This window comes from Pipistrellus kuhlii, unplaced genomic scaffold, assembly GCF_014108245.1.
Source record: "Pipistrellus kuhlii isolate mPipKuh1 unplaced genomic scaffold, mPipKuh1.p scaffold_m20_p_2, whole genome shotgun sequence".
Classification (NCBI taxonomy): domain Eukaryota; kingdom Metazoa; phylum Chordata; class Mammalia; order Chiroptera; family Vespertilionidae; genus Pipistrellus; species Pipistrellus kuhlii.
The window spans coordinates 164,351,202-164,376,737 of NW_023425515.1; the positions used below are offsets into that span (position 1 = coordinate 164,351,202).

The following is a 25,536-nucleotide window of genomic DNA, read 5'->3' on the forward strand; positions in this document are numbered from 1 at the left end:
TTTATTGAACACGAGGCATTTTATTTAAGTCCTCACAACAACTCCCTGTGGCAGATGAGGAAGCTAAGGCACACAGTGAGTCACTAACGTGGAGAGCTGGAGTCTGCGGTCTGACCCTGGCACCTACTCCTCTACCTGGGTTTCCTTCTGATTTCTATTGTTCGGTCAGCAACTGGGGGTCTTACTGCTTCTTGCCATCTCAGGTGAGTACACCTGCTCCCTGAGAGGCAGACGTCAGGCCTGAGAGCCAACAATTACGAAGGCAGAGGGGATCTGTTTTAATCCTTCGTTTATCATTCCAGTAGGGAAAGAGGCATTCTCCAAAGCTAACGGGCCCCGGTGGTGATATACACAGGGAGGGAAGAAGGATGGTACCAGTAGGTGGCCAGGTCAGCACCTTCGTACCAGGCACCACATGAGTCATTTTAGGTGCATTATTGTCCGTGTGAGAAAACTGAAGCCCGGAGATGAGAAATGAGGGCAGTCAATGCTGCCCATGTCCCTTCTGGATCCTGCCCTGTCAGGCGTGCCTCCCGGGCTTGAGCTGAATGGGAGTTACTCGCCCACAAATCGAGGGGGTCGTTTCTCCCTGAAGGCGGCCATGCCCTCTCGCCGGTCCCGGGTGGGGATGTTCTGAAACGACACAGAATGTTAGTTTGTTGGGGCGCAGGGCTAGAGGCCAGTAAGGACTTGCTCAAGTTTGTCCAGCCCATGACAAGGCAGGGTCCAAGTCTTCCTATTGTCGCTGGGCTCTGGTATTGGGCCGTGCAAAGGTATGGGCCTCGTGGCCCCTTAGTTTCCTGAAGAAGGCAGACTGCGCCTTTAGCACCTGGCCTGTCATTGGCCTCTGCTTGTCATGCTTACATGCCTCCACACAGCTGTCTGATACAAGGCTTCACCATGAGGAACTGGCTCTGAGTCCTGGTGGGTAGCTTTCACACCAGGCCCTGCAAGTTCCAGGACCCCCTGGTTAGGAGTTTTTGATGTCTGTTGACCTTGAGGTTAGTACTTGTTGACTCACCCAGGAGCTGGGTTTCAATAGGTCAGCCCCAGAGCTACCACCACACTGTCAGACACACACAGCCTGCAGGCTGGAATAAGCAAGACCTTACATCCCAACTCTAACCTGACCTCTACTGTGGCTACTCGTACAGAGACAGGAAGCCCTTCTTCCTCTCAGGTATCTCTGTTCTGTGCTTCTCTCGGTGGGGACAGAATGCACCACCACCAGGTAGCTGAGGAAGCAGTCCCAGAGAGAGCAGTGTGGTTCCTCTGGGATCAGCCCAGGCTGACTGTGAGGAGCAACTGTCATTGAGAGAGACCCTTTGGGCTGGGAGGGGCCTATTAAATTGGTCATGTATTGCACATGAGGTCCCCCTGGCCCAGCATCTGCTTACAAGCATGCATGGACTTGGGCAGCAACCACATACCTGGGCATAGCACATCCCTTCAATGGCCATCCCCGATGCGATGTCCACCTGCGAGAAAGAATCCTGAATAAGCCTGACCTTGCCCACCTCCACCCACACTGAGCTCGCCCGCCTTACTGCCTGAACTATTCTGTTGGTTCATGGCTTACTCCGGCAGAGAATTACTGAGTCTTACTGTGTGCCAGTCACGCACAGAGATGATTATGATAAAGGACTCTTGGAGAGCAAACACCTAAATTGACATAACAGTGCTGGGACCAATAGGGGCGGTGAGCACAATGGGGAGGGTTGACAAGCCGGTAGCGCCGAGGAGGTTGTGTCTTTGCAGACAGTGTTCTCATGGGCTGCCTCACCATGCCTCCTGTCACCCCCATTGGTGAACTTATTGCCCTTGGGAATAAGGTTCTAGGCTTTCACAGTCTGGCCCTGGTGCTCAGAGCTCACTATTGCTGCTGAGCAAGCACTGTTCTAAGGGAAGTTCGGCATGTATAATCCTAACAACAAAGGTTACCATCCCTACTGTGCAACCGACAAGTCTGACGAATAGAAAGGTGAAGGAATTTCTCCAAAACCACAGCAGTATGTGGAAAAGCAGGTCTTTGAACCCAGATAGCTCAGCACCAGAACCCATGCCCCTAACTTCCGTGATTTATTCTCACTCACCCCTTTGAATTGCTTGTTTACACATCCCTGTGATTTTGCTCCTATTTTTTGCCTTTCCTGGAATTCTCGTTCTTTCCAAGGCCCAGCTCTAGAAAAATTCCTGTAACTCGGCACTACCCAGTGGGACAGTGCTGCTTAAATCTCCACCGGCTCTCTGCTTGGTATTTTCAACCTTTTATTAGTGACCTGAGCCTGTACCTACCCCCCTCCCACCTTTGGGCAGTGACGACATTGGACTCACTGTGTCCCTGTCTTCGGCTCAGCTCAGACTCAGTGTGTGATGGACGATTAGGGAAGCTGATGTGGAGGGATGGACCCTCTCCGTGGGCCACACCGACCTGGTTTTATTACTGGTTCTGTGACCCGGATGAGCCATTTACCCTCTCTGAACCCCCGTTTCCTTCTCCCCAAGGGAAAAGGATGAGGATAAAATGAATCTGGGATGTCACCTGGTCAAACTTTACAAGTTGGCACTCAAGCAACCCCGGGACTGGATGTTCCAGGAATCCGGTCCCCGCGTTCTTTCCAGCTGAGCCGTCAGAGTGCTGAGCTCGCTGCCTCCGAGCCACCTCACCCCACCCCACCGACCTCACCCCACCCCACCGGCCTCACCCCACCCCACCGGCCTCACCCCACCCCACCGACCTCACCCCACCCCACCGACCTCACCCCACCCCACCGACCTCACCCCACCCCACCCCACCGGCCTCACCCCACCCCACCGACCTCACCCCACCCCACCGACCTCACCCCACCCCACCCCACCGGCCTCACCCCACCCCACCGACCTCACCCCACCCCACCGACCTCACCCCACCCCACCGACCTCACCCCACCCCACTGACCTCACCCCACCCCACCCCACCGACCTCCCCCCACCCCCCCCACCCCACCCCACCCCACCGGCCTCACCCCACCCCACCGACCTCACCCCACCCCACCGACCTCACCCCACCCCACCGACCTCACCCCACCCCACCGGCCTCACCCCACCCCACCGGCCTCACCCCACCCCACCGACCTCACCCCACCCCACCGACCGCACCCCACCCCACCGACCGCACCCCACCCCACCGACCTCACCCCACCCCACCCCACCGACCTCACCCCACCCCACCGACCTCACCCCACCCCACCGGCCTCACCCCACCCCACCGACCTCACCCCACCCCACCGGCCTCACCCCACCCCACCGCCCTCACCCCACCCCACCGACCTCACCCCACCCCACCCCACCGACCTCACCCCACCCCACCGACCTCACCCCACCCCACCGGCCTCACCCCACCCCACCGACCTCACCCCACCCCACCGGCCTCACCCCACCCCACCGGCCTCACCCCACCCCACCGACCTCACCCCACCCCACCGACCTCACCCCACCCCACCGGCCTCACCCCACCCCACCCCCACCGACCTCACCCCACCCCACCGACCTCACCCCACCCCACCGACCTCACCCCACCCCACCGACCTCACCCCACCCCCACCGACCTCACCCCACCCCACCCCACCGGCCTCACCCCACCCCACCGACCTCACCCCACCCCACCGACCTCACCCCACCCCACCGACCTCACCCCACCCCACCGACCTCACCCCACCCCACCGACCTCACCCCACCCCACCGGCCTCACCCCACCCCACCGACCTCACCCCACCCCACCCCACCGACCTCACCCCACCCCACCGGCCTCACCCCACCCCACCGGCCTCACCCCACCCCACCGACCTCACCCCACCCCACCGGCCTCACCCCACCCCACCGACCTCACCCCACCCCACCGGCCTCACCCCACCCCACCCCACCGACCTCACCCCACCCCACCGGCCTCACCCCACCCCACCGACCTCACCCCACCCCACCGGCCTCACCCCACCCCACCGACCTCACCCCACCCCACCGGCCTCACCCCACCCCACCGACCGCAGTCCTGGCCCGAGCCCGCACCTCCATTCCGCGGTCAATGGCCACTTTGCCCAGCCGCACAGCAATGGGCGCCTGGAGAAAAGAAAAGGCTTGGCTGAGGAGGGGATCACTGCTGACCGGGGAGCAGAAATAAAGGCACACAGCTCCCTGGAGGGGGGAGAGGTGTGGGCAGGGGGGCGGAGTAATAGCTTTCTGCTCAGCGTTATTTCCGCCAGTGTGAGCAGCTGCTGGCTTTGTCCCCGCTCCTTTTCTGTCATAAAGAAAGCCTGACTGATCCCTGCCCTGCCCAATCCTCACCCTCTGGGGTTCTTGTCGTTTAATTCATTCTTATGAATACAACAGTTTACAAAGTGCTTTCCCGCCCAGAGACTTGTCTATTGGTGTAGGTTACAGTTGCAGGATGGTGCCATCTGTAATTGAGGCTCGGGGAGGGGAGTTGTCCAGTGCGTCAGGCGGAGATTGGGTATGGCTCCCAGTCAGTGTTCCCACTGCTGCTCCCTCCCTCCACCCGCTGCCCGGCTCAGCTCAGCAAATGCAAACCTCCACGGCAAGCGAGTTTTCCGTCGGTGGAGGCAAAGCCTGGTCAGGATTAGAACGTGGGCTTTGAGGTCTGGCCAGCCTGGGTTGAAATCGCAAGGGGGCATTTTGCACAGCCATTGGGAAGCAAGAGCATCAAAGCTGCCATCTTCGCTTGTCTGGTCTTGCTTCCAATTGTGCCAACAACAGGCCTGGCACTGCATCCCCAGCCCCACTTCCAGGCAGAGGGCGCACTTTCTGCCTGTAGTAGTCGTATTATTTGAAGTTTTTATAAGTAAGAGTTTATCAGAAAAAGAAAGCCTGTTTTAAAGTCTGATAGCAAAGGAGCCATAATTGAAAAAGCTAGTTACAGCCGAAACCAGTTTGGCTCAGTGGATAGAGCGTCAGCCTGAAGACTGAAAGGTCCCAGGTTCGATTCCTGTCAAGGGCATGTACCTTTGTTGTGGGCACATCCCCAATAGGGGGTGTGCAGAAGGCAGCTGATCGATGATTCTCTCTCATTAATGTTTCTAGCTCTCTATTCCTCTCCCTTCCTCTCTGTAAAAAATCAATAAAATATATTTTTTTTAAAAAGAAAGAAAAGAAAAAGCTAGTTACATAGAAATGAAGTTGAGAAAAACACCACAAATCAAAGGCAACAGTAAAAAACTGGGGAAATGTATTTGTGATACTTATGACAGATGAATTTTCTTGATTTATAAAAAGCTAGTAGTATTTTTCACCGAAACCGGTTTGGCTCAGTGGATAGAGCGTCGGCCTGCGGACTGAAGGGTCCTGGGTTTGATTCCAGTCAAGGGCATGTACCTTGGTTGCGGGCACATCCCCAGTAGGGGGTGTGCAAGAGGCAGCTGGTCGATGTCTCTCTCTCATCGATGTTTCTAACTCTCTATCTCTCTCTCTTCCTCTGTAAAAAATAAATAAAATATATATATATTTTTTAAAAAGCTAGTATTTTTCCAACAAATATTCATAAATATATGAAAAGGTAGTTCACAGAAAAATATAAACACAAGGGGTTCCCAGATTTATTCCTAGTTAAGAAAATGAGAATCAGGGAGGTGCCCCTTTAACCTCAGACCAGGTAAGTAGTAAAAATGTTGGTATTGCCCACTATTGCTAGGGTTAGGAAGCAAGTATTTGCATACATTATTGATAGAGTAAATTGGTACAATGCTTTGGGGAAGGCAATTTGGCAAGAATTGGCAAATGTTAGATGCACATGCTTAAAAAAAAAAACAAACATAAGGGAGAGAAACATCAATGATGAGAATCATTGATCAACTGCCTCCTACATACCTCCTACTGGGGATTGAGCCCGCAACCCAGGCATGTGTCCTGACTGGGAATCGACCATGACCTCCTGGTTCATAGGTCAATGCTCAACCACTGAGACACACCAGATGGGCGATGAGCATACTCTTTGATGTTGCAACTCCTTGTAGGAATCTATCCTGCAGATGCACAACTACAAGTACACTAAGATGCACAGTTATTCACTCCAGCTATTTTGCAGTAGCAAAAAGATGTAAGCCACATAAATGTTCATTAGGGTACTGGTTAAATAATAGCACATCTAGACCATGAATGAAAAAGTGCAGTTGCTTAAAAGAAGGAGATCAATAAATATACAGAGGTGGGCAAAAGTAGGTTAGTAATAATAATAAATAATACAACCATTAAAAAATAATACAGTGCCTGGCTGGCATGGCTCAGTGGTTGAGGATTGACCTATGAACCAGGAAGTCATGGTTTGATTTCCGGTCAGGGCATATGCTGGGTTGCAGGCTTGATCCCCAGTGTGGGATATGCAGGGGGCAGCTGATCAATGAATAAAAATACATTTAAAAATAATACAAGAATAGCCGAGACCGGTTTGGCTCAATGGATAGAGCGTCGGCTTGGGGACTGAAGGGTCCTGGGTTCGATTCCGGTCAAGGGCATGTACCTTAGTTGCGGGCATATCCCCAGTGGGGGGTGTGCAGGAGGCAGCTGATCCATGACTCTCTCTCATTGATGTTTCTAACTCTCTATCTCTCTCCCTTCCTCTCTGTAAAAAATCAATAAAATATATAAAAAAAAATAATAATAATACAAGAATAAACTTTTGCATACTCACAACTGTAACCTACTTTAGCCACCTCTGTATGTACTCATATCCTATATAATAAAAGCCTAATATGCTAAGTGTCCACTTGTCCAGTCGGCCACTCAACCAATCAAACCGTAATATGCTATTGATATGCTAAGGCCGCTCAACCACTTGCTCTGATGTGCACTGACCACCAGGGGATAGGCAGTTGACTGGTCGACCAGTCGCTATGACATGCACTGACCACCAGGGGGCGGATGCTCTGACCAATAGGTTAGCTTGCTGCTGGGGTCTGGCTGATTGGGAATGAGCAAGATGGGCCAAATATGCCCTGGGGCCCTCCCACAGTCCCTCCCTGGCCCTGATTGTGCACCAGGCCTCTGGTACATAAATTACCGTATTTTTCGGACCATAAGACGCACTTTTTCCCCCCCCAGAAGTGGGGGGGAAAGTCCCTGCGTCTTATGGTCCAAATATAGCCTACACATATACTTTAAAAAAAAAAGTTATTTTACTTGCCCAGCTCTGTGTGGTCTCTGTGTGCTTGCCCGGCTCTAAAATGGTTCTAAATGCTGCTGTTTACTTTACAGGGTTGATTACATGTGTTTATGACTGTGATGTTGGGTTTTAATGCACATAAAATATTTTAGGACACTATTTGTTTCAGAATCTTTTTTTCTTCATTTCCCTTCTCTAAAAACTGGTGCGTCTTATGGTCCGGTGCGTCCTATGGTCCGAAAAATGCGGTAAATTCTTTTTAGAATGGTCTAAGGGACAAGGAATATACCTTTAGAGGGTAATCTAATTCTAAGAGACATTTTTAAAACATGAATTAAAATGTGATAGTAAAGAATTCAAACAATATGGAAAAGGATAAAGCAAAAAGTGAAGTTCCTTTCTCCTGACCCTTTCCTACAAGGCATGTTGTACCAACACCTTTTACACAAATGGGATAATAATAAACATACTAGTAGGGACCTTGTTTTTTTTTAAACTAATATCCTGGAGGTTCCCATTTCAGTATATGTCTGTGTATGTATTAGCAGACACATTTATTTCTAAGTATATAGACATACTTAAATGTGAGGATTATTAAAAATCTAATAATTAGGTTGTTTTTTGGAAATGAGGACAGTGAATCACACTGGTACCGTATGTTCAAGTAGAAAACAGCCAAATTCATAATTTAAAGCAAAATGTATATTTTCAATTTAGGGGGGAAATATGAATATTAAGTTATAGCCCTTGCATTCATTAGAAGTCATTTTTGGACCCTACTCTCTGGAACCATTTGACTCCCTAGTCTTAGTGGTTTGTCCACCAGAGGGTAGCCATGTTCCACACCTGGCAGTCACTCCATCCAGGAACTGGCTGGAAGCTGAAGGTTTACTTTTTTAGGTTGCATCAGATATTCCAGCATTGGGATTAATAATTATAGTACTAGTTGTTGGTATGCTGGTGTTTTGGAATGCAAAGCTACTTTCAAGTACTGAAATACTGGTACTTACATTAGTATAATACCATTATTTTAGAATACTAAAAATCAGAATCATCTTGAGATCGAGCTCAAAGACCCAGTTACACAGTTTCTGCAAAAAGACAACCCTTTAGTCTACCAGTCTTGCTAGGTAGGACCCCTCTGAAGGTGCAGCCAGCCGAGACCTTGAGTCCCGTAGAGTTTTGTTTAGATCAGATACTTCCTGATCAAGTATAATAGGAATCTGATATCATTAAAATTGGCCGAGTGGCACCATCAGATGCTCCATTTATATGTTACGAAACTAAAAAAAGAAATGAAGACAAAACATGCTTTCTTTTAAATCAAAGTCACTATTAGTTTTTAAAGTTATAGTCCCTGTCCTCAGGGAAGGCTCAAAGTTATAAAAAGAAGGTAGGATTGCCGAAGCTGGTTTGGCTCAGTGGTAGAGTGTCGGTCTGCGGACTGAAAGGTCCCAGGTTCGATTCCGGTCAAGGGCATGTACATTGGTTGCGGGCACATCCCCGGTAGGGGGTATGTAAGAGGCAGCTGGCCAATGTTTCTCTCTCATCGGCGTTTCTAGCTCTCTATCTCTCTCCCTTCCTCTCTGTAAAAAATCAATAAAATATATTAAAAAAAAAAAAAGAAGAAGAAGAAGGTAGGATTATTTAAATAGAAGATAGAGAAAGATTTTTCCAAAATAAATACTAGCCGGGACCGGTTTGGCTCAATGGATAGAGCGTTGGCTTGGCGACTGAAGGGCCCCGGGTTCGATTCCGGTCAAGGGCATGTACCTTGGTTGCGGGCATATCCCCAGTAGGGGGTGTGCAAGAGGCAGCAGATCGATGACTCTCTCTCATTGATGTTTTGAACTCTCTATCTCTCTCCCTTCCTCTCTGTACAAAAATCAATAAAATATATATTTAAAATAAATAAATAAATAAATAAATAAATACATACATACATACTAGCCCAGCCAGCGTGGCTGTGTTTGAGCATTTACCTATGAACTAGAAGGTCCTGGGTTCAATCCCTGTTCAGCGCACATGCTCAGATTGTGGGCTCAATCCCCAGTGTGGAATTTGCAGGAGGCAGTCAATCAATTATTATCATCATTGATGTTTCTCTCCCTCTCTGAAACAATTTCTCTGAAATCAGTAAAAAAGTATTTAAAAAAAAAACACAAAATAAATATTTAATTTTCATAATTATTCAAATAGTTTCATCTGTTAATACTAAAATGATGAATGGAAAATATTTTTATAGACTTACATTTTTTGTTTTGGAACATGTTTTTGAACATTTTTTATATTTGAAATGCATTAGTTTTATAGTTTTAGAAATTTTTGTACATATTGTGTATTCTTTGGAATAAAATGCTAGTTTTTACATTATATGTAGTTTTTATATTATGTAAAATAATTACCAAAATACCTGTGTTGTCTCTCTGCTACGGCATTGCAGTCACTTTTTGTGACCTTGATGAGCAAGTCACTTAACTTTCCTGGGTCTGTTACATTACAGATAAAATGAGGATAATCAACCCAGCTGGATTGTTCCAATGAAAGTACCTAAGATAGTGTCTAATAGGAGATGCTCCACGAGGGCTTAATCAAGCCTCCTATATAATAAAAACCTAATATGCTAAGTGTCCGTTCGTCCATTCATACATTCAACCAATCAAAACATAATATGCTAATGATATGCTAAGGCCACTCAACCACTCACTCATCTCAGAAAGTTCTCTTGGACAGTGCTGTTCTGAAGACTTTCAAGCCCATCTGAGTCCCTCAGAATTCAATTTTCATTTTAACATTTGACTTAATTTTGTTTACTGGATGGCTAAATGGATGCAAGATTCGAAGAGGGCTAATTTTATGAGTCTGGGAACGTGGATCTTATGTGGCCCTGTGGGACACCCTGGCCTCCCCACACGCGTCCCCCACGGCGCAGGTCCTCCCTGCCCGCTGGGCTGGGCTGCCAGCACACCTGGGGCAGGATCTCCTGGGCCAGTTCCCGCGCCCGGAGGTAGGCAGCACTGCCCTCCTCATTCTGGGCCACGGCGTGATTCACCAGCCCCAGGGCCTGGGCCTGGGTCCCACTCAGCCGTCGGCCTGTGAAGATGAGCTCCTTCGCCAGGGCCACCCCCAGGCACCGGGGCAGCCTCTGGGTCCCTCCTGCAGGGAGGGAATGGGGATGGTCAGTCAGCGTGGGAAGTGGGAGCCCAGAGAGGGCCCAGGCTGGGCATCAGCCAGGACTTCTTCTCAGAAGCAGATTCTGAGTCAGGCCGGAAGGGCAGAGCCTAGGAAACGGGGGGGAAAGAGGAGACGGGGAAGTACTCTGGCCAGAGGAAGTGGGCAGGCAGAGGAGGACGGGTGCTGTGGGTGACGTTACCTGCTCCTGGGAGGAGCCCTCGGGTGGTCTCGATCAGCCCCATGACAGCTGAGGAAGCTGCATAAACAGAGGGAAGACCCCACCCTCTCAAGGGCCAATCCTTGGAGAGACGTGACACCTACCTCTGGGCTCTCTGCTCACCCCTTCAGCCAACCACTTCCATCACATTCCGGCCTGGCGGTCAGGAGGCCCAGGTCCTCATCCTACCGTCCCCACTGGGGTCGAGGGTGGGGGCTGTGCGTCCCCAGGCAAGTGTCTCTCCCTTTCTGAGCCTCATAGGTGGAAAGAGATGATGACCACTCTTCTGCCTGCTTCATAGAGCTGCCAAGGGCCCAGTGAGGTAACGGTGCTTGGAACAAGGAAGGGGGACCTGGAAGGTGCCCACGGCCTGTCTGTGGGTTAATGGATTCTCTGTCCCAGGCACCCTTAGCTATGGTCTGGCCCGGAGTGTGAAGGACTCCGCTCCCACCCGTTACTCCTCCCGGCGCTTCATCAGCCTGACATTTTCCCGTGCTCAGTCCACATCCCTCTCCTGAGTTCTGCTTCCTCTGAGAAGCCCTCTGAATGTTCCACCACAGGCTTCTCTCCTGAATTCCCTCTGGCCACCTGAGCCAGGCAGGAGGGAACAGCCATCTCTTCTGCCTGTGAGGGGTTTTACACTCCCTCCTATTGTCCAAACCCTGCAGGTTCGTTGGCCTTAAACACGGGACAAGGTGAGAAGCAGATTTGGGGCTATGGCCTGACAGGCATTTTGACGCCTTTTCGTTGGCATGCATTGTGTAGCTATCAGCTACTTACGTGGCTCGAGTTGCACATTTAAAAAAATATATTTTACTGATTTTTTTTTTGATTTTTTTTTTTTTTCTTACAGAGAGGAAGGAAGAGGGAGAGTTAGAAACATCGATTAGAAACATCCATCCGCTGCCTCCTGCACATCCCCCTCTGGGGATGTTCCTGCAACCAAGGTACATGCCCTTGACCAGAATTGAACCTGGGACCCTTCAGTCCGCAGGCCGACGCTCTATCCACTGAGCCAAACCGGTCAGGGCTTGAGTTGCATATTTTAAAATGTTCCGGGGCGGCAGGGGAAAGCATTGAGGGAAGACAGAGCGCCATGATGGCGCAGACTCTTCTGTCTCCAGAAGGGAGCACCTCACCACCGAGTCAGTAAGGTTAAAATGTAACCGGTGTCCTCATCTCCTCTCCACTCTGCAAGGCCTGGACAATGAACCAGAGGGCAATGTTCCTGCCGGGGATGTTTGTGTTCAGCTGGGCAGGTGACAGGCTGCCCCTGCCTCACCTTTGTTCACAACATGCTAAGTAGCCCTAACCGGTTTGGCACAGTGGATAGAGTGTCGGCCTGTGGACTGATGGGTCCCAGGTTCGATTCCAGTCAAGGGCATGTACTTTGGTTGCGGGCACATCCCCAGTAGGGGGTGTGCAAGAGGCAGCGGATTGATGTTTCTAACTCTCTCTCTCTCTCTCTGTAAAAAATCAATAAAATATATTTTAAAAACCCACACATGCTAAGTAAAGCTTCTTGGACAGATCTGGAGGGTTAGACACCTAGTCTTGTCCTGCTCTGCCCTCCCTCTCTGTGCTCTCGCCCCTGTCCCGTCAGCAGTGGCTCTCAATCGGCAGGAGCACTCTGGTGCTGAGGGAGGCTGGTGCCGGGAGTGGCTGGTTCTACAGCAGTCAGGGGCTGGGCCAGGAGGGACCAGCTTCCCCTGTGCCCCCCACCTTGCCTTCAGTCTGCGGTGGGTAGGAAAGCCAAGAGCAGTGGCTGACTTCACAGGATCCCCAGACTTACCCTGTTTCACTCACCCTATCCTCACCACCTTACCCCGCCTCTCCCCCTGCCCAGTACCTGCCACTCGAAGGTCACAGGCCAGGGCAAGCTCCAGGCCTCCACCCAAGGCGTACCCATCCATGGCTGCAATGGTGGGTGCGGGGAAGGCCGCTGCGGAGACGAAGAAGGGCTCCGGTGAGAGGCGTTGGCAGGACCAGGACAGGGAGGGACCCACGGTTAGAGAGGGCCCCAGTGGTGTCAGATTTGGGGGCCTCAGCCGGGTTATTTTAGAAGCTGGATTTTCCAACAGGGGAATGTGTGGGACCAGCTTAGGAACCAGGGTGGGGAGATGATGGGCTGGATGATCCCTGCTCGGGCCCCCTCCCCTGCCAGCCACCTGGGGACTGGCCATTCTGCTTTCCCTTCTTGCTCTGTGTGGCAAGCCCCGTGCTGGGTGCCGGGAACACAGAATGGAATGAGGCCTGGGAAGACAGACCCAGGCGGTCTGTACTCTGTTACAGGAAGCTTGGAGGAGGGGTCAGGGAAGCCCTTCTGGGGGAGGAGGTATGGGTGGTATTAAAGGATGAGTAAGGCCGAAACCAGTGTGGCTCAGTGGATAGAGCGTCGGCCTGCGGACTGAGAGGTCGCAGGTTCGATTCCCGTCAAGGGCATGTGCCTTGGTTGCAGGCACAACCCGGTGGGGGGTATGCAAGAGGCAGCTGATCGATGTCTCTCTCTCATGGATGTTTCTAACTCTCTATCCCTCTCTCTCCCTCTCTGTAAAGAATCAATAAAATTAAAAAATATATAATATTAAAAAAAAAAAAAAGGGGAGGGGATGAGTAAGAAGTTCAGGTGGCTGAGGAGGGATATCCCAGCCAAAGGACCCACAATGTCCAAGCCTGGAAGCATGTTTGGTGGAACATGGCTCCTCTGGAACAGCGAGGCTTGAAGCCTGACGTCACGGGGTGGGTGGAGGGGGACACAAAGGCTGAGCCCCGTGCGAAGGAGACGCCCTCTACACCCTCTGGTCGCCTCCTCCTTGTGCAATTCCTGTGCCCGTCCTCCCTGGGAGAGCCATCTGTCTTTCCACGGAGCTTATGGTAGAAGCTGTCTTCTTAGAATAAAGGGGGGGGGGGGGTATGGCAGGGGTCAGCAGGACCCTCCTCCACCCCACGTCTGGACCCTCACCAATCTCATTCATCAGGCCTCGGAGCCGCTGGACAAAGACCCCCACCTCTGCCTCACTCATCTGCTCCCGCTCCTTCAGGTCTGCACCTGCAAATGAGGGGCTGGCGACAGTCCTTGGGAAATAACCCGTTACTGAGTCCTCGGCTGTTCCGATCCAGCGAAGGAGATTGAGGAGAAGCAGCCAGCTGGGAAGGAGAAACACCAGGAAGATCCAGGGAGGAAAGGGAGTGGGTCATACAGGAGAGGTGCCACGACAGAAAGAAAAATTGTGTTTCACAATTAACCCTTTGCACTCCGAACCATTCTGGACATTGGCTACCAGCTACTCGACGCTACTTTGCGGCGGACACGTGCGTTGAATTAACTCAATTCCCCGTAATCACTAATTAACTGCAATGTCCCCCCTGAGAGGGGACATCCGAGTGAGATGCTAGAATTCCTATGTCCCCTGAGAGGGGACAGCGGAGTGCAAAGGGTTAAAACTTTTCTGCCAAAAGACACTGCGAAGGAGTGAAAAGACAGCCCACAGAATGGAAGAAAATATTGGCAGTTCACATATCTAATAGGAGATTGTCTAGGACATGCAAAAACCTCCTATTACTTAACAAAAAAACCCACAAAGGACAAAGATTTCAATAGTCTTTTCTCCAAAGAAGATGCACAGGTGGCCAACAAACACATGAAAAGATCCTTAAATGGCCTAACCGGTTTGGCTCAGTGCATAGAGCACATGTGTCAAACACAAGGCCCTCGGGCCAAATCCGTCCCACCAGGCCTTGCAATGTGGCCCGCACTGCGCTGTCATCACTGCACTCCGCTGCGTTTCCATCACAATGACAGTTTATGACTGTTCAGTAAACCATTCGGCCCGCGATTTAGGCTGGATTTTAGATTTTGGCCCCTTCTCTGATTGAGTTCGACACCCCTAGCATAGAGCATCGGCCTGAGGACTGAAAGGTCCCAGGTTTGATTCCGGTCAAGGGCATGTACCTTGATTGGGGTACATTCCCAGAAGGGGGTGTTGCAGGAGGCAGCTGATCGATGTTTCTAACTCTCTATCCCTCTCCTCTGTAAAAAATAAAATAAAATAATAATAATAAAATATAAAAAAATATATATATATATATATTTATATATAAATAATAAATATTTTTTTAAAGATGCTTAACATCATTAGGTAAATTTGCAAAAGCAGACAGAACATGAGTGTTGTCAAGCCTCTGTAAAAAAAAAAATCAATAAAATATATATATATATTTTTTAAAAAGATGCTTAACATCATTAGTTATTAGGGAAATGCAAACCCAAACCACAATGAGTTCACATCCCATTAGGATGGCTATTATAAACAACGTGGAGAACCCTGGTGCGTTGCTGGTGGGATTATAACATGTTGCAGCTGCTGTGGAAAACATTCTGGTGGTCTCTCAAAAAAGTAAAACATGAAACTACTGTGATCCAGTAATTCCGCTTCTAAGGATATACTCCAAATATGGAAAGCAAGGACTCAGACAGACCCTTGCGTACCAGTGTTCAGAACAGCATTACCTACGATAGCCAAGAGGTGTACACAACCCAGTGTCCCCCAAAGGATGGATTAATAAAATGGGTGAAGATGCAATGGGAGAGTCAGCCATAAAAAGGAAAGATGCTCTGATTCATGGATGAACCTTTGCTGGTCTTTGGTTCAGTTTCCTCTTTTCCTCAGGGAAGGGGTTGGAACGCAGCATGGTGTGGCCTCGAGAATAAGGATTCGGGGGACAGAAAGGCCAAGTTCAAACCGGATTCTCTTCTACCCCTTGGTAGCTATGTAACCCTAGGCAGGGAGTTTTACCTCTGAGACTTGAGTTCACGTCTGTCAAATGGGAAGGATGAGTCCTCGGCCAGAGATGACGTAAGCCCCCACCAACCCCTGCGGGCGGGGGCGGGGGGGGGGGGGAGCCCCGCGGAGCCCCGGGAGGGGGGGAGGGGGGACACCCACCTGCGCAGAACACACCCTTCACTGCACTCCGGAAGAGCAGGACGCGCACTTGCCGGTCCTCCCGCAGCCGAGCCAGGGCTTCCAGCAGCTGCAGAGCAGACCCGTCAGACACCTCCCGGCCCGGCCCGGCCCGCCCGGTGTGTGCGTGCCTCACCTCGCTAACAAAGACGTATCCCAGGGCATTTCGGGCCTGCGGTCTGTTCATCAGGATCTCGGTGATTCCTGCAGGGACGGGCGACCTTGGGTGAGGCCCTGGCCCGCTCACCCTGGCTGGGCCTGGGCAGCCCCTACCCTTGAGCGGCAGCGTGACGGGAGTCACACATGCCCAGCTTTGGTTCTCCTGACGTTAAAACTGAATAGCACTGTCCCTCCTGCTTCACCAAAGAAGCAGAGGGGATTGTGGACTGTGGAGAACACGGGGAGAGGGACAATGACCACTGCAGTGGTTCCTGCCTGCTTCTGCCATCGTCACACACACACACACACACACACACACACACACACGCACACACGCGCACGCATGCACACACACATTCTCTCTCTCTCTCTCTCTCAGAACCTGCAGTGTGACAGAGAAGACAGAGATTCGGTGATGCAATTACTGTTTGTGATGAGAACACAATAAAAAGGACAAGGAGGAAGGAGGAATGGAGTGGGCCAAGGGGAACCCTAGTGTAGAAGGTCAACGTGACCTGGTGGAGGAACCGACCTTTTAGCTGAGAGCTGAGGGATGACTAGGAGAGCAAGGCAGGCAGACGTGTGTGTGTGTGTGTGTGTGTGTGTGTGTGTGTGTGTGTGTGTGAGTGTGTGTCGTGGGGAGAAAAGCCCATTCCCGGCAGAGGGAGCTGCACAGACGAGGCCCCTGGGTGTGGGAGGTCCTACAAAATCTGCAGAGCTGGGCCGCGTAGGTTCTTTCTGGCTGGGCCCGACCATGAAACTGACATAAACCAGATTAACAGGAGAAAAGCATATACTACCGTGTCTCCCCGAAAATAAGACATCCTCCGAAAATAAGACCTGCTTACAGGTTTCCTTCTGAGTGAAATATAAGCCCCCCCCCCCCCCAGGCTAAACATGAGAGATTTGGTCCACTGATTCTGAAAGAAATGGAGTCACAAGAAATTCACCAGGAAATTCAGGAATTGGATTGTTATGATGATGTTCCAGAAGGTGGTGACATGATTGTCATTGAATAGATGAGTAAATTCTTGATACTGTAGGATTCACAGTTTGTCTGGTTTGTGTTGACAACTACCGTACTACCGTACCGTATACAGGTGATAAATTTCCTTTATTTTCACTTAACAATAAATGTGTACCTCAGCTTCGTCTGCAGAACAAGCAGTATTTATTACGATGGCATTCTCAGTGTGAGTTGATCTGAGACATAGAGAAGGGCCCAAGAAAGTTTCAGAGCTCTCAAGGGACAGGGTGTCCAGCCTGAAGTTAGAAAGCGGTGGTCTAGGGCAGAGAACTGTGACATTCAGGCTCGGTGAACTTCCTTCGCCTCCTCAGAAACTCAAAGAGTTCACTGAGCCCAGCGAGGCCTGGAGGTCCCACAGAGGAAGTTAGATGTCCCCACAGTTCTCCCCAGCTCTGGTGCTTCAGAAGAGAAACTGGTGGAAACAGAGGAATCCTATCAGAGGGGTTGAGGAAAAGAGTCTAGGTCCAAGGTCACTGTGACCGACAGACCCTCCAGTGCCCCTCTATGCACAGTCCCTTCACTTGAGTGTGGGCAGGACCTGTGAATTGCTTCTAACCAAAAGAATACAGCTAAGGCTACCAAATGTTACTCTCAAGAGTAGAGTCAATTACATGGCAAAGCTGAGGAGATGTTACTTTCATGGCTAGGTTACGCTGTTTATGAGACTGTTTTGAGAGGAGGAACCAAGATGGCAACATAGGTAAACACCTGAACTTGCTGACTCGCACAACCACTTCAAAACTACAACTAAAAGACAAAAAGGACATCATCCAGAACCACAGGAAGGCTGGCTGAGTGGGATTTATACAGCTAGAAGGAAAGAGAAAAGCACACTGAGACTGGGAGAGAGTGGGGAGGTGCGGAAGTGAAGTTCAGAGGTACGGAGGTATGTGCAGAAAAGGGTTGACAACTGCATACGCTGTTGTCTTTTTCAATCGGGAGGGAGATACAAGCTCCCAACTGCTCTGAACTCCAGTTCCGGGCAAAACTCTGGGTATCCAGATTCATACAGGGAGAAACTGGACTATCTGGCATTCTCTCAGAGGTGCTTGCAGCAATCATTGTTTCTACATGGTGCCGCGGGACACAGAGACCTGGGGTCCTCTTTGGGGAAGGGCTGATGGTCAGCTTTTGCTGTTTGCTCCGCTCTGGTGATTCCCTGAGACCCCGTCCCACCCAATTTACAAAGCCATCCCAGCTGTGTGCAGAGGCTTTTGCATATGAATGGCCTGGCCTTTTGCAATCTAAACCTAACAAACTGCAGCTGGGTCAGAGAGCCCCAGAGCCTCCAAAAGAAGGCCAAAGGCTGGAAAGCAGCTTGCATTGCTTCACAGCTGGGCCTCATCTGGGCACCTCCAGACCTCAAACAAAGGGGAGGAATCTGCAGATCTCTCTTTAGCTCCTGCTGGGTGGCCTCAGGCAGAGGCTGATTCTGCACTTCCTTGGAGATCCAAGAGCCAGTGTACCCAATGGTCAGAGTGAGATCATCCAGATTACAACTCCTCAGATCCATAAGAGCTAAAGCCCCAATGAAGCAAGTCTTGCTCCATAAGAGTTTCTCCAGCATAGCATGTCCCCAGTAGGGGGTGTGCAAGAGGCAGCTGATCGATGACTCTCTCTCATTGATGTTTCTAGCTTTCTATCTCTCTCCCTTCCTCTCTGTACAAAATCAATAAAATATATTTAAAAAAAAAAAAGTTTCTCCAGCATAGAAATTCTACCATTGTAGACACAACTGATCCTCACAGCCAAATGGCTTGGAGGTCAATTCTTCCCAGTGATACCAACAGCAATCAAGACTTAACTACAACAAGGCTGTACACACAGTCCACAAAGGGGTGCACCAAGAATGTCCACCTCAGGTAACTGGGGAGGCTGAGCCACTGGGCCCTATAGGACACCTAGCATACAAAGCCACTCTGTCAACTCAGGGAAGCAGCCAAAATGCGGAGACAAAGAAACAGGGCACAAATGAAAGAAATAGAAGAAAGCAAACTACTGGATATAGAGTTCAAAACCATGGTTACAAGTTTACTCAAGAATCTTCTAGATACCTCTGAGAAATTTATTGAGACCTTTGAGCATATGAAAAAGACCAACTAGACATTAAGCATTTACACTGACTGAAATAAAGAATAACATACAGAGATCCAACAGCAGACTAGAAGATCCCAAGAACCAAGTCAAAGATTTGAAATACGAAGAAGCAAAAAACACTCAACCAGAAAAGAAAAAAGAATCCAAAAATATGAAGATAGTGTAAGGAGCCTCTGGAACAACTTCAAACGTACCAACATTTGAATTATAGGGATGCCAGAAGAAGAGTGACAGCAAGATATTAAAAACCTATTTGAATAAATAATGATAGAAAATTTCCTCTACCTGGTGAAAGAAATAGACTTACAAGTCCAGGAAGCACAGAGAACCCCAAACAAAAGGAATCCAAAGAGGGCCACACCAAGACACATCATAATTAAAATGCCAAGGGAAAAGACAAAGAGAGAATCTTAAAAGCAGCAAGAGAAAAACAGTTAGTTACCTACAAGGGAGTACCCAAACAATTGTCAGCTGATTTCTCAACAGAAACTATGGGAATGTGACAAGAAATATTCAAAGTGATGAATAGCAAGAACCTAATATCAAGATTACTCTACCTAGGAAAGCTATCATTTAGAATTGAAGGTCATCTAAAGAGCTTCACAGATAAGAAAAAACTAAAGGAGTTCATCACCACCAAACCAGAATTATATGAAATGCTACAGGGTATTATTTAAGAAGAGGAAGAAGAAGAAAAAGGTAAAGATAAAAATTATGAACAACATAGTGACAATAAATACCTATCTATCAACAAGTGAATCAAGTGAATAAAAAATCTGACGAACAGAATAAACTGGTGAATATAATAGAATCAGGGGCATAGAGAGTGGACTGACAATTCTCAGGAGGGAAAGGGGTGTTGAGGGGTGAGAAGAGTATGGACAAAAATCGTACATCTATGGATGAGGACAATGGGAGGGGTGTAAGGGCAGAGGGTGGAGTGGGAACCTACTGGAAGGGAGCTGTGGGAGGAAAAAGAGGAACAACTGTAATAATCTGAACAATAAAGATTTATTTATTTATTTATTTATTTATTTAAATATACTTTATTGATTTTTCACAGAGAGGAGGGAGAGAGATAGAGAGCCAGAAACGTCGATGAGAGAGAAATATCAACCAGCTGCCTCCTGCACACCCCCCACCAGGGATGTGCCCGCAACCAACGCACATGCCCCTGACCGGAATCGAACCCGGGACCCCCCAGTCCACAGACTGACGCTCCACCACTGAGCCAAACTGGCTTTGGCAAGATTTATTTATTATTATTATTATTATTTTTTTAAAGACTGTTTTGCTAGTGCATTCTAGAGAAATAGTGGAACTATGGAGAGGGTCATCTATCAAGGAAGTGTGGGAAGCCTCTAAGAGCTGAGATGGGCCCCCTGGCCAACAGTCAGCAAGAAAACAGGACTTAAGTCCTATAAACATAGCAAGTGAGCTCTGTCAACAAGGCGAGGAGCTTGAAAGCGGATCTCTCCCCAGTCAAGCTTATGATGAGAACATAACCCTGTCCAAGAAGACCCAAGGCAAGAGAACCCAGCTAATGTGTGCCTGGACTTCTGACCTACAGAAATTATGAGACAATAAATGTGTTATTATAAGCAACAATGCTTGGTGGCGATAGAAAACGAAAACAGTAATGATGTCCTGGGGTTGATAGAAATTTTCTCTCCTTTCGCTTTCCTGTTCTGTCGTTCCTCTCTCTCTGGCTGACTCTCTCCCATCTTTCATCTTTTTCTCCTCTTTTCATCTTTATATTCCTCTCTCAAAACACTAGCTGCCAAACTTATTGTGCTTCGCTCAAGCCATCGCTCAGTCATACACCAGTTCCATGGCCTTGGGCACATTACGTTGTCCACCTGGCCTTTAATTTCCTTATCTGTAAATAGAAATAATAAAAACAAAGGTTGCTTTGAGGATTAAAAGAAATAATGCACCGAAAGCGGTTTGGCTCAGTGGATAGAGTGTCGGTCTGGGGACTGAAGGGTCCCCAGGTTCGATTCCGGTCAAGGGCATGTACATTGGTGGCGGGCATATTCCCAGTAGCGGGTGTGCAGGAGGCAGCTGGTCGATGTCTCTCTCTCATCGATGTTTCTAGCTCTCTATCCCTCTCCCTTCCTCTCTGTGGAAAATCAATAAAATATATTTTAAAAAAAAGAAAAGAAAAAAGAAATAATGCACATAGGCACATAAATGGTTAGCCAGAGTTTGTGGGCACAGTGAGCAGGAAAAGGACACAGGTGCTGGGGAAAGTCTAGGGCCCAAAACAAGGTATGACCTCCACGCTGGTGGCCCTGAAGAGCCAGGCAGGGTGTCTATGGCTTTCATTCTTTCATCTGACAACATCCAATTTGCATACCGCATGGAGAAACCAAGAGGACTCTGCCACGGCCCCTGCCTTCTGTGTGAGCCCGGGTTCTAGGAACACGGCTGTTTCTGGGCACCAGCAGTAGAGATGGGCCTGCCCTGCACTCTCCTTACGCACCAAACCCACCCAGCCACTGGCTGAAGGCGTCCTTGGCCGGTGATGTAGGATCACTTTTGCCTGGAGGGTTTGGATCACAGGCTTGGCGACATGCGGAGGAGTCAACAGAAACTACTGGAGGTAGTTAGTATACAGAGCAACTGGTTTAACAACGCCTTATTACACAGAAGGGGAAACGGAAGCCCGGGGGAAAAAGAGAATTTGCCTACGTTAACAGCTGGACCCAGCTAGCAGTCCTCCGTTCAGCGAGCTAACAACCTACGAGGGACACAAGTCCAGATACGTGGAAAATAAAGGGATATTGAGAGGTGATAATTCCAGCCCTAGCCGGTTTGGCTCAGTGGATAGAGCACCGGCCTGCAGACTCAGAGGTCCCAGGTTCGATTCCGGTCAAAGGCATGTACCTTGCTTGCGGGCACATCCCCAGTGAGGGGTGTGCAGAAGGCAGCTGGTCGATGTTTCTCTCATCGATGTTTCTAACTCTCTATCTCTCTCCCTTCCTCTCTGTAAAAAATCAATAAAATATATATTTTTTAAAAGAACAAGAAGAGAAAGGTGATAATTCCAGAAGTATTTACATAGGCAGAGAGGAAAGGAGAGGACCCAAGTCAGGGGCATGGCTAGGATAAAACACAGAGGTGGGACAGCTTAAAATGAACCCATGGTAAGGAGTTGGAATAGAGCCATAAGGAAGGGTGAAGAGTGGTTAACAAGCCAATCCTGTTTTCAAGGACAACAGGTGTGATAATACTCGTATGCCATCGGTCCAAGATGAAGGCAGAGCCTGTGGCTTCTAACAAAAACATCAAATGGCCTCAAGTCATTTTGGGGGGTGGCGTTTCTCCTGCATGGAGTCTTTTCCTCATGCTTCCTCCACTGCTTCTCCTTATGCCTGTCCCTCAATGACCTTCTAAATGGTAGGGGCAGCCGGCCAGCATGGCTCAGTGGTTAAGCATTGACCTATGGACCAGAAGGTCGCGGTTCGATTCCTGGTCAGGGTATAAGCCAGGGCTGTTGGCTTGTTCCCCCAGTATGGGGCATGCAGGAGGCAGATGATCAATGATTCTTTCTCATTATTGATATTTCTATATCTCTCTCTCACTCCTTGTCTCTGAAATAAATAAAAAATATCTATATCTCTAAATAAAAGGGTAATATGCAAATTGGTCACGATGCTCTCACAGTAACAACTGACCAGCAGGCTGCGTGGGGTGACCGGGTCAGCAGGCGGGGGGGGGGGGGGTAGTTAGGGGCGATCAGGCTGGTAAGGGGGGAAGTTGGGGGGCGATCAGGAACACAGGTGAGCAGTTAGGAGCCAGTGATCCCATATTGTGAGAGGGATGTCCAATTGCCAACAGTCAGACATCCCCAAGGGGTCCTGGATTGGAGGGGATGCAGGCTGGGCTGAGGGGACCCCCTTCCCCCATGCATGAATTTCATGCACTGGGCCTCTAGTATTTAAATAAAAAAATAAAAGGTGGGCAGAGGCTTACTATGCTGATCTTTGTTATCCATGGATAACAATTCTGCTATCTGCAAGGTCTATGACCCCTGATAATACTTTTTATTGATGTATTAGTCTGTGTTTTGTACAGAAGAGGCAGTGATGACCTAATAGTTGAGAACACAAGTTTTGAAATCACACATGATTCAAATTGCTTAATTTCCCTGTGCAGCTGTTTTTTATATATTTTTAATTTAAAATTTTATTTATTTTTAAATATATTTGTATTGATTTCAGAGACGAAGGGAGAGGGTGAGAGGCATAGAAACATCAATGATGAGAGAATCATTGATTGGCTGCCTCCTGCATGCCCCCTACTAGGAATCTAGCCCGGACACACACACACACACACACACACACACACACACCCCGCATGTGCCCTTGACCGGAACTGAACCTAGGACCTTTCAGTCCGCAGTCCAGGGGTCCTCAAACTTTTTAAAGTGGGGGCCAGATCACGGTCCCTCAGAGAGCTGGAGGGCTGGACTATATGAACTACTAATTCCTACTGTAACACCTCGGCTGCACTCACTGCCCAAAAAACCTGGCGGGCCGGATCAGACTCCTCTGCGGGCTGCATGTGGCCCGCGGGCCGTAGTTTGAAGACGCCTGCTACCCACTGAGCCACGTTGGCCAAGCAGTTTATTGATTTTGAGAGAGAGACATTTATTTCCACTTATGCATTCATTGGTTGTTTCTTGTATGTACCCTGATGGGGTGGGGTGGAGGGGTGGGGAGGATGGAACTGCAACCTTGAGGTATAGGGATGACACTTTAACCAGCTGAGCTGCGGGGCCAGGGTGTGCCTCTGTTGTTGTTTTTGTTGTTGTTGTTTTTGTTTTTAAATTTCTTTATTGATTAAGGCATCACATATTTGTCCTCAGTCCCCCATTCCAATCCCCCCCCACACACACACACACACTCATGCCCTCACCCCCCTATTGTCCTTGACCACTGGTTAGGCTCATCTGTATGCACACAGGTCCTTTGGTTGATCTCTCCCTTTTATCCCCACCCTCCCTCTGAGGTCCAACAGTCTGACCCATGGCTCCTTATCTCTGGGTCTGTTCCTGTTCATCAGTCTACGTCGTTCACCATTTCCCTAGATGAGTGAGATCACGTCCTACTGGAAATATACTTACAAGAATAAAAAAACGAGACAAGCTATAATAGTTATGCTGAAAGGCATATGCATCAGTCTGCGTGCCTCTGTTTCTTCATGGCAAAGAAAACATCAAGGCAAGCACTGTTGCCAGCTGGGCACGAATAACGCATGCGAGTAAGGGGCATTCTCTAAGACTCAGCGACCCCTACATGCCCATCAAAAGCGGGGGGATGCACAGGAGGGAGCAGGAAGCAAGGAACTAGGTTAACACAGCAAAGCAGCTCTCCAAACGTTAGTTAGGGGTGGGGGAGGAAACAAGAGGTGCAGTCCTCCATGCAGATTGTGCAAATTAAAAACTCTTGACACAAACAGGATTGGGGAGAAAGCCAAGAGAACGGCCTAGGCCTGAGGGCAAGACTGAGGGGTATGGGTAACAATACCAAGAAAACACACAATGCGCAATCGAGGCGTTTTCCGTCGGTGACCAGCAGACGAACTTTCCCGGCCCCGTGCAGGGAGGAGGAGGGAGCCGCGCGCTCCCCGCCCTCCCCCCGCCCTCCCCCGCGGCCTCACGCTATTGGCCCCGCGGCCGCGGCCCCCTTGGGACCCGGCCAAGGCCTTGGCCCAGGGGCGCGCTCAGGCTTTTAAAGCGGCGGGGGCGGGTGCTGGTGCCGGGTCCTACCCCCGAGTATCCGTCCCTCTCCCCCTCCTCGCAGCCCAGGCCCAACGGGGACCGAGACGACCGGTCCGGACCTAGAGTCCCCATCCCAAGGAGTGCCGGGGAGGCCAGTCAGGGGGTCCCCCCTTCTCGGGCAACCTAGACGAGGACGCAGGGGATCGGGGTACACATCCTGAAATATATTCGACGACCCTCCGGTCTCAGTCTTTCCGTGGGCACCGCCTGGGCCGGGCCGCAGCGCCCGGCGCCCCCCTCCTGAGCTCGGCCCCGGCCCGCCCAGGCCGCCCGCCCGCCCCCGGGGTGCTCCCGGGGAGCGCGGAGAGCGCACTCACCGGTGTCGGGACCCTCCAGGGCGCGCACTTGGATCTCGGGGTCCCGGGCCGCGGCAGCCGAGGCGCAGCGGCGGGCGGGCAGGGGCCCCCGGGGGCGCGCTAGGCGCGGGGCGCGGGCCAGGGAGCGCAGCATGTGGGCGCGGGGCTGGGACGGCGCGGCCGGCGGCGCCCCACCTGCGCTCCCGCTCCCCGCCCGCCCGCCCGCAGGTCGGCAGGAGGCTGCGCACTGCTCCCCCTGGCGGCCGCGGGCCGCGCTGCTCGCCGCCGGCGGGGGACGCCTGGCCCCGCCGCGGGGTTCGGGGCAAGGCTGCCGGCGTCTCTTCATGCAAGCGGCAGTGTTTAATCTGTAAAGCGGGGACAATGATAGTGACCACTGGAGAGGAGAGAGGCAGCGCCGGTTATAGTCCTGACCACAGGTTTAAAACCTGTTGCAAAAGGGAAAAGTCCAGCCGAAACCGGTTTGGCTCAGCGGATAGAGCTTCGCCCTGCGGACTGAAAGGTCCCAGGTTTGATTCCGGTCATATCCCCAGTGGGAGGTGTGCAGGAGGCAGATGATTCTTTCTCATCGATGTTTCTAACTCTTTATATCCCTCTCCTTTCCTCTCTGTAAAAAATCAATAAAAAAAAATATTTTAAAAAAAGGAGGGTG

General features: G+C 50.2%; 1 protein-coding gene across 6 annotated transcripts; it reads right to left on the bottom strand.

The window, feature by feature from the left end:
* Positions 1–25,227, bottom strand: ECHDC2 (enoyl-CoA hydratase domain containing 2). 6 transcript variants are annotated; one of them, XM_036447660.2, is made up of 11 exons: positions 24,888–25,073; positions 15,636–15,703; positions 15,482–15,569; positions 13,501–13,587; positions 12,388–12,480; positions 10,521–10,577; positions 10,116–10,303; positions 4,045–4,095; positions 1,431–1,478; positions 546–633; positions 1–505 (listed from the first exon to the last, which is right to left on the bottom strand). In XM_036447660.2, exons 1-10 carry the CDS (start codon positions 25,018–25,020, stop codon positions 556–558), a joined length of 891 nt encoding a protein of 296 aa, XP_036303553.1. In that variant the 5' UTR covers positions 25,021–25,073; the 3' UTR covers positions 1–505; positions 546–555. The 6 variants fall into 6 exon arrangements, with proteins under 6 accessions (XP_036303553.1, XP_036303552.1, XP_036303555.1 ...); XM_036447659.2 differs by having other exon boundaries at positions 1–633; positions 24,888–25,072; XM_036447662.2 differs by lacking the exon at positions 12,388–12,480 and having other exon boundaries at positions 1–633; positions 24,888–25,074.
* Positions 25,228–25,536: the final 309 nt, after the last annotated feature.

Bases quoted from the DNA above. Each gene is read 5' to 3' on its own strand.
- ECHDC2 (XM_045584610.1), bottom strand. From the start codon at position 25,212: ATGAAGAGACGCCGGCAGCCTTGCCCCGAACCCCGCGGCGGGGCCAGG. The intron at 13,588-24,887 runs GTGAGTGCGCTC...CCTCATTTGCAG, and splicing joins CCTGGAGGGTCCCGACACCG to GTGCAGACCTGAAGGAGCGG. The intron at 10,578-12,387 runs GTACTGGGCAGG...CTGTTTATGCAG, and splicing joins CTGTGACCTTCGAGTGGCAG to CTTCCTCAGCTGTCATGGGG.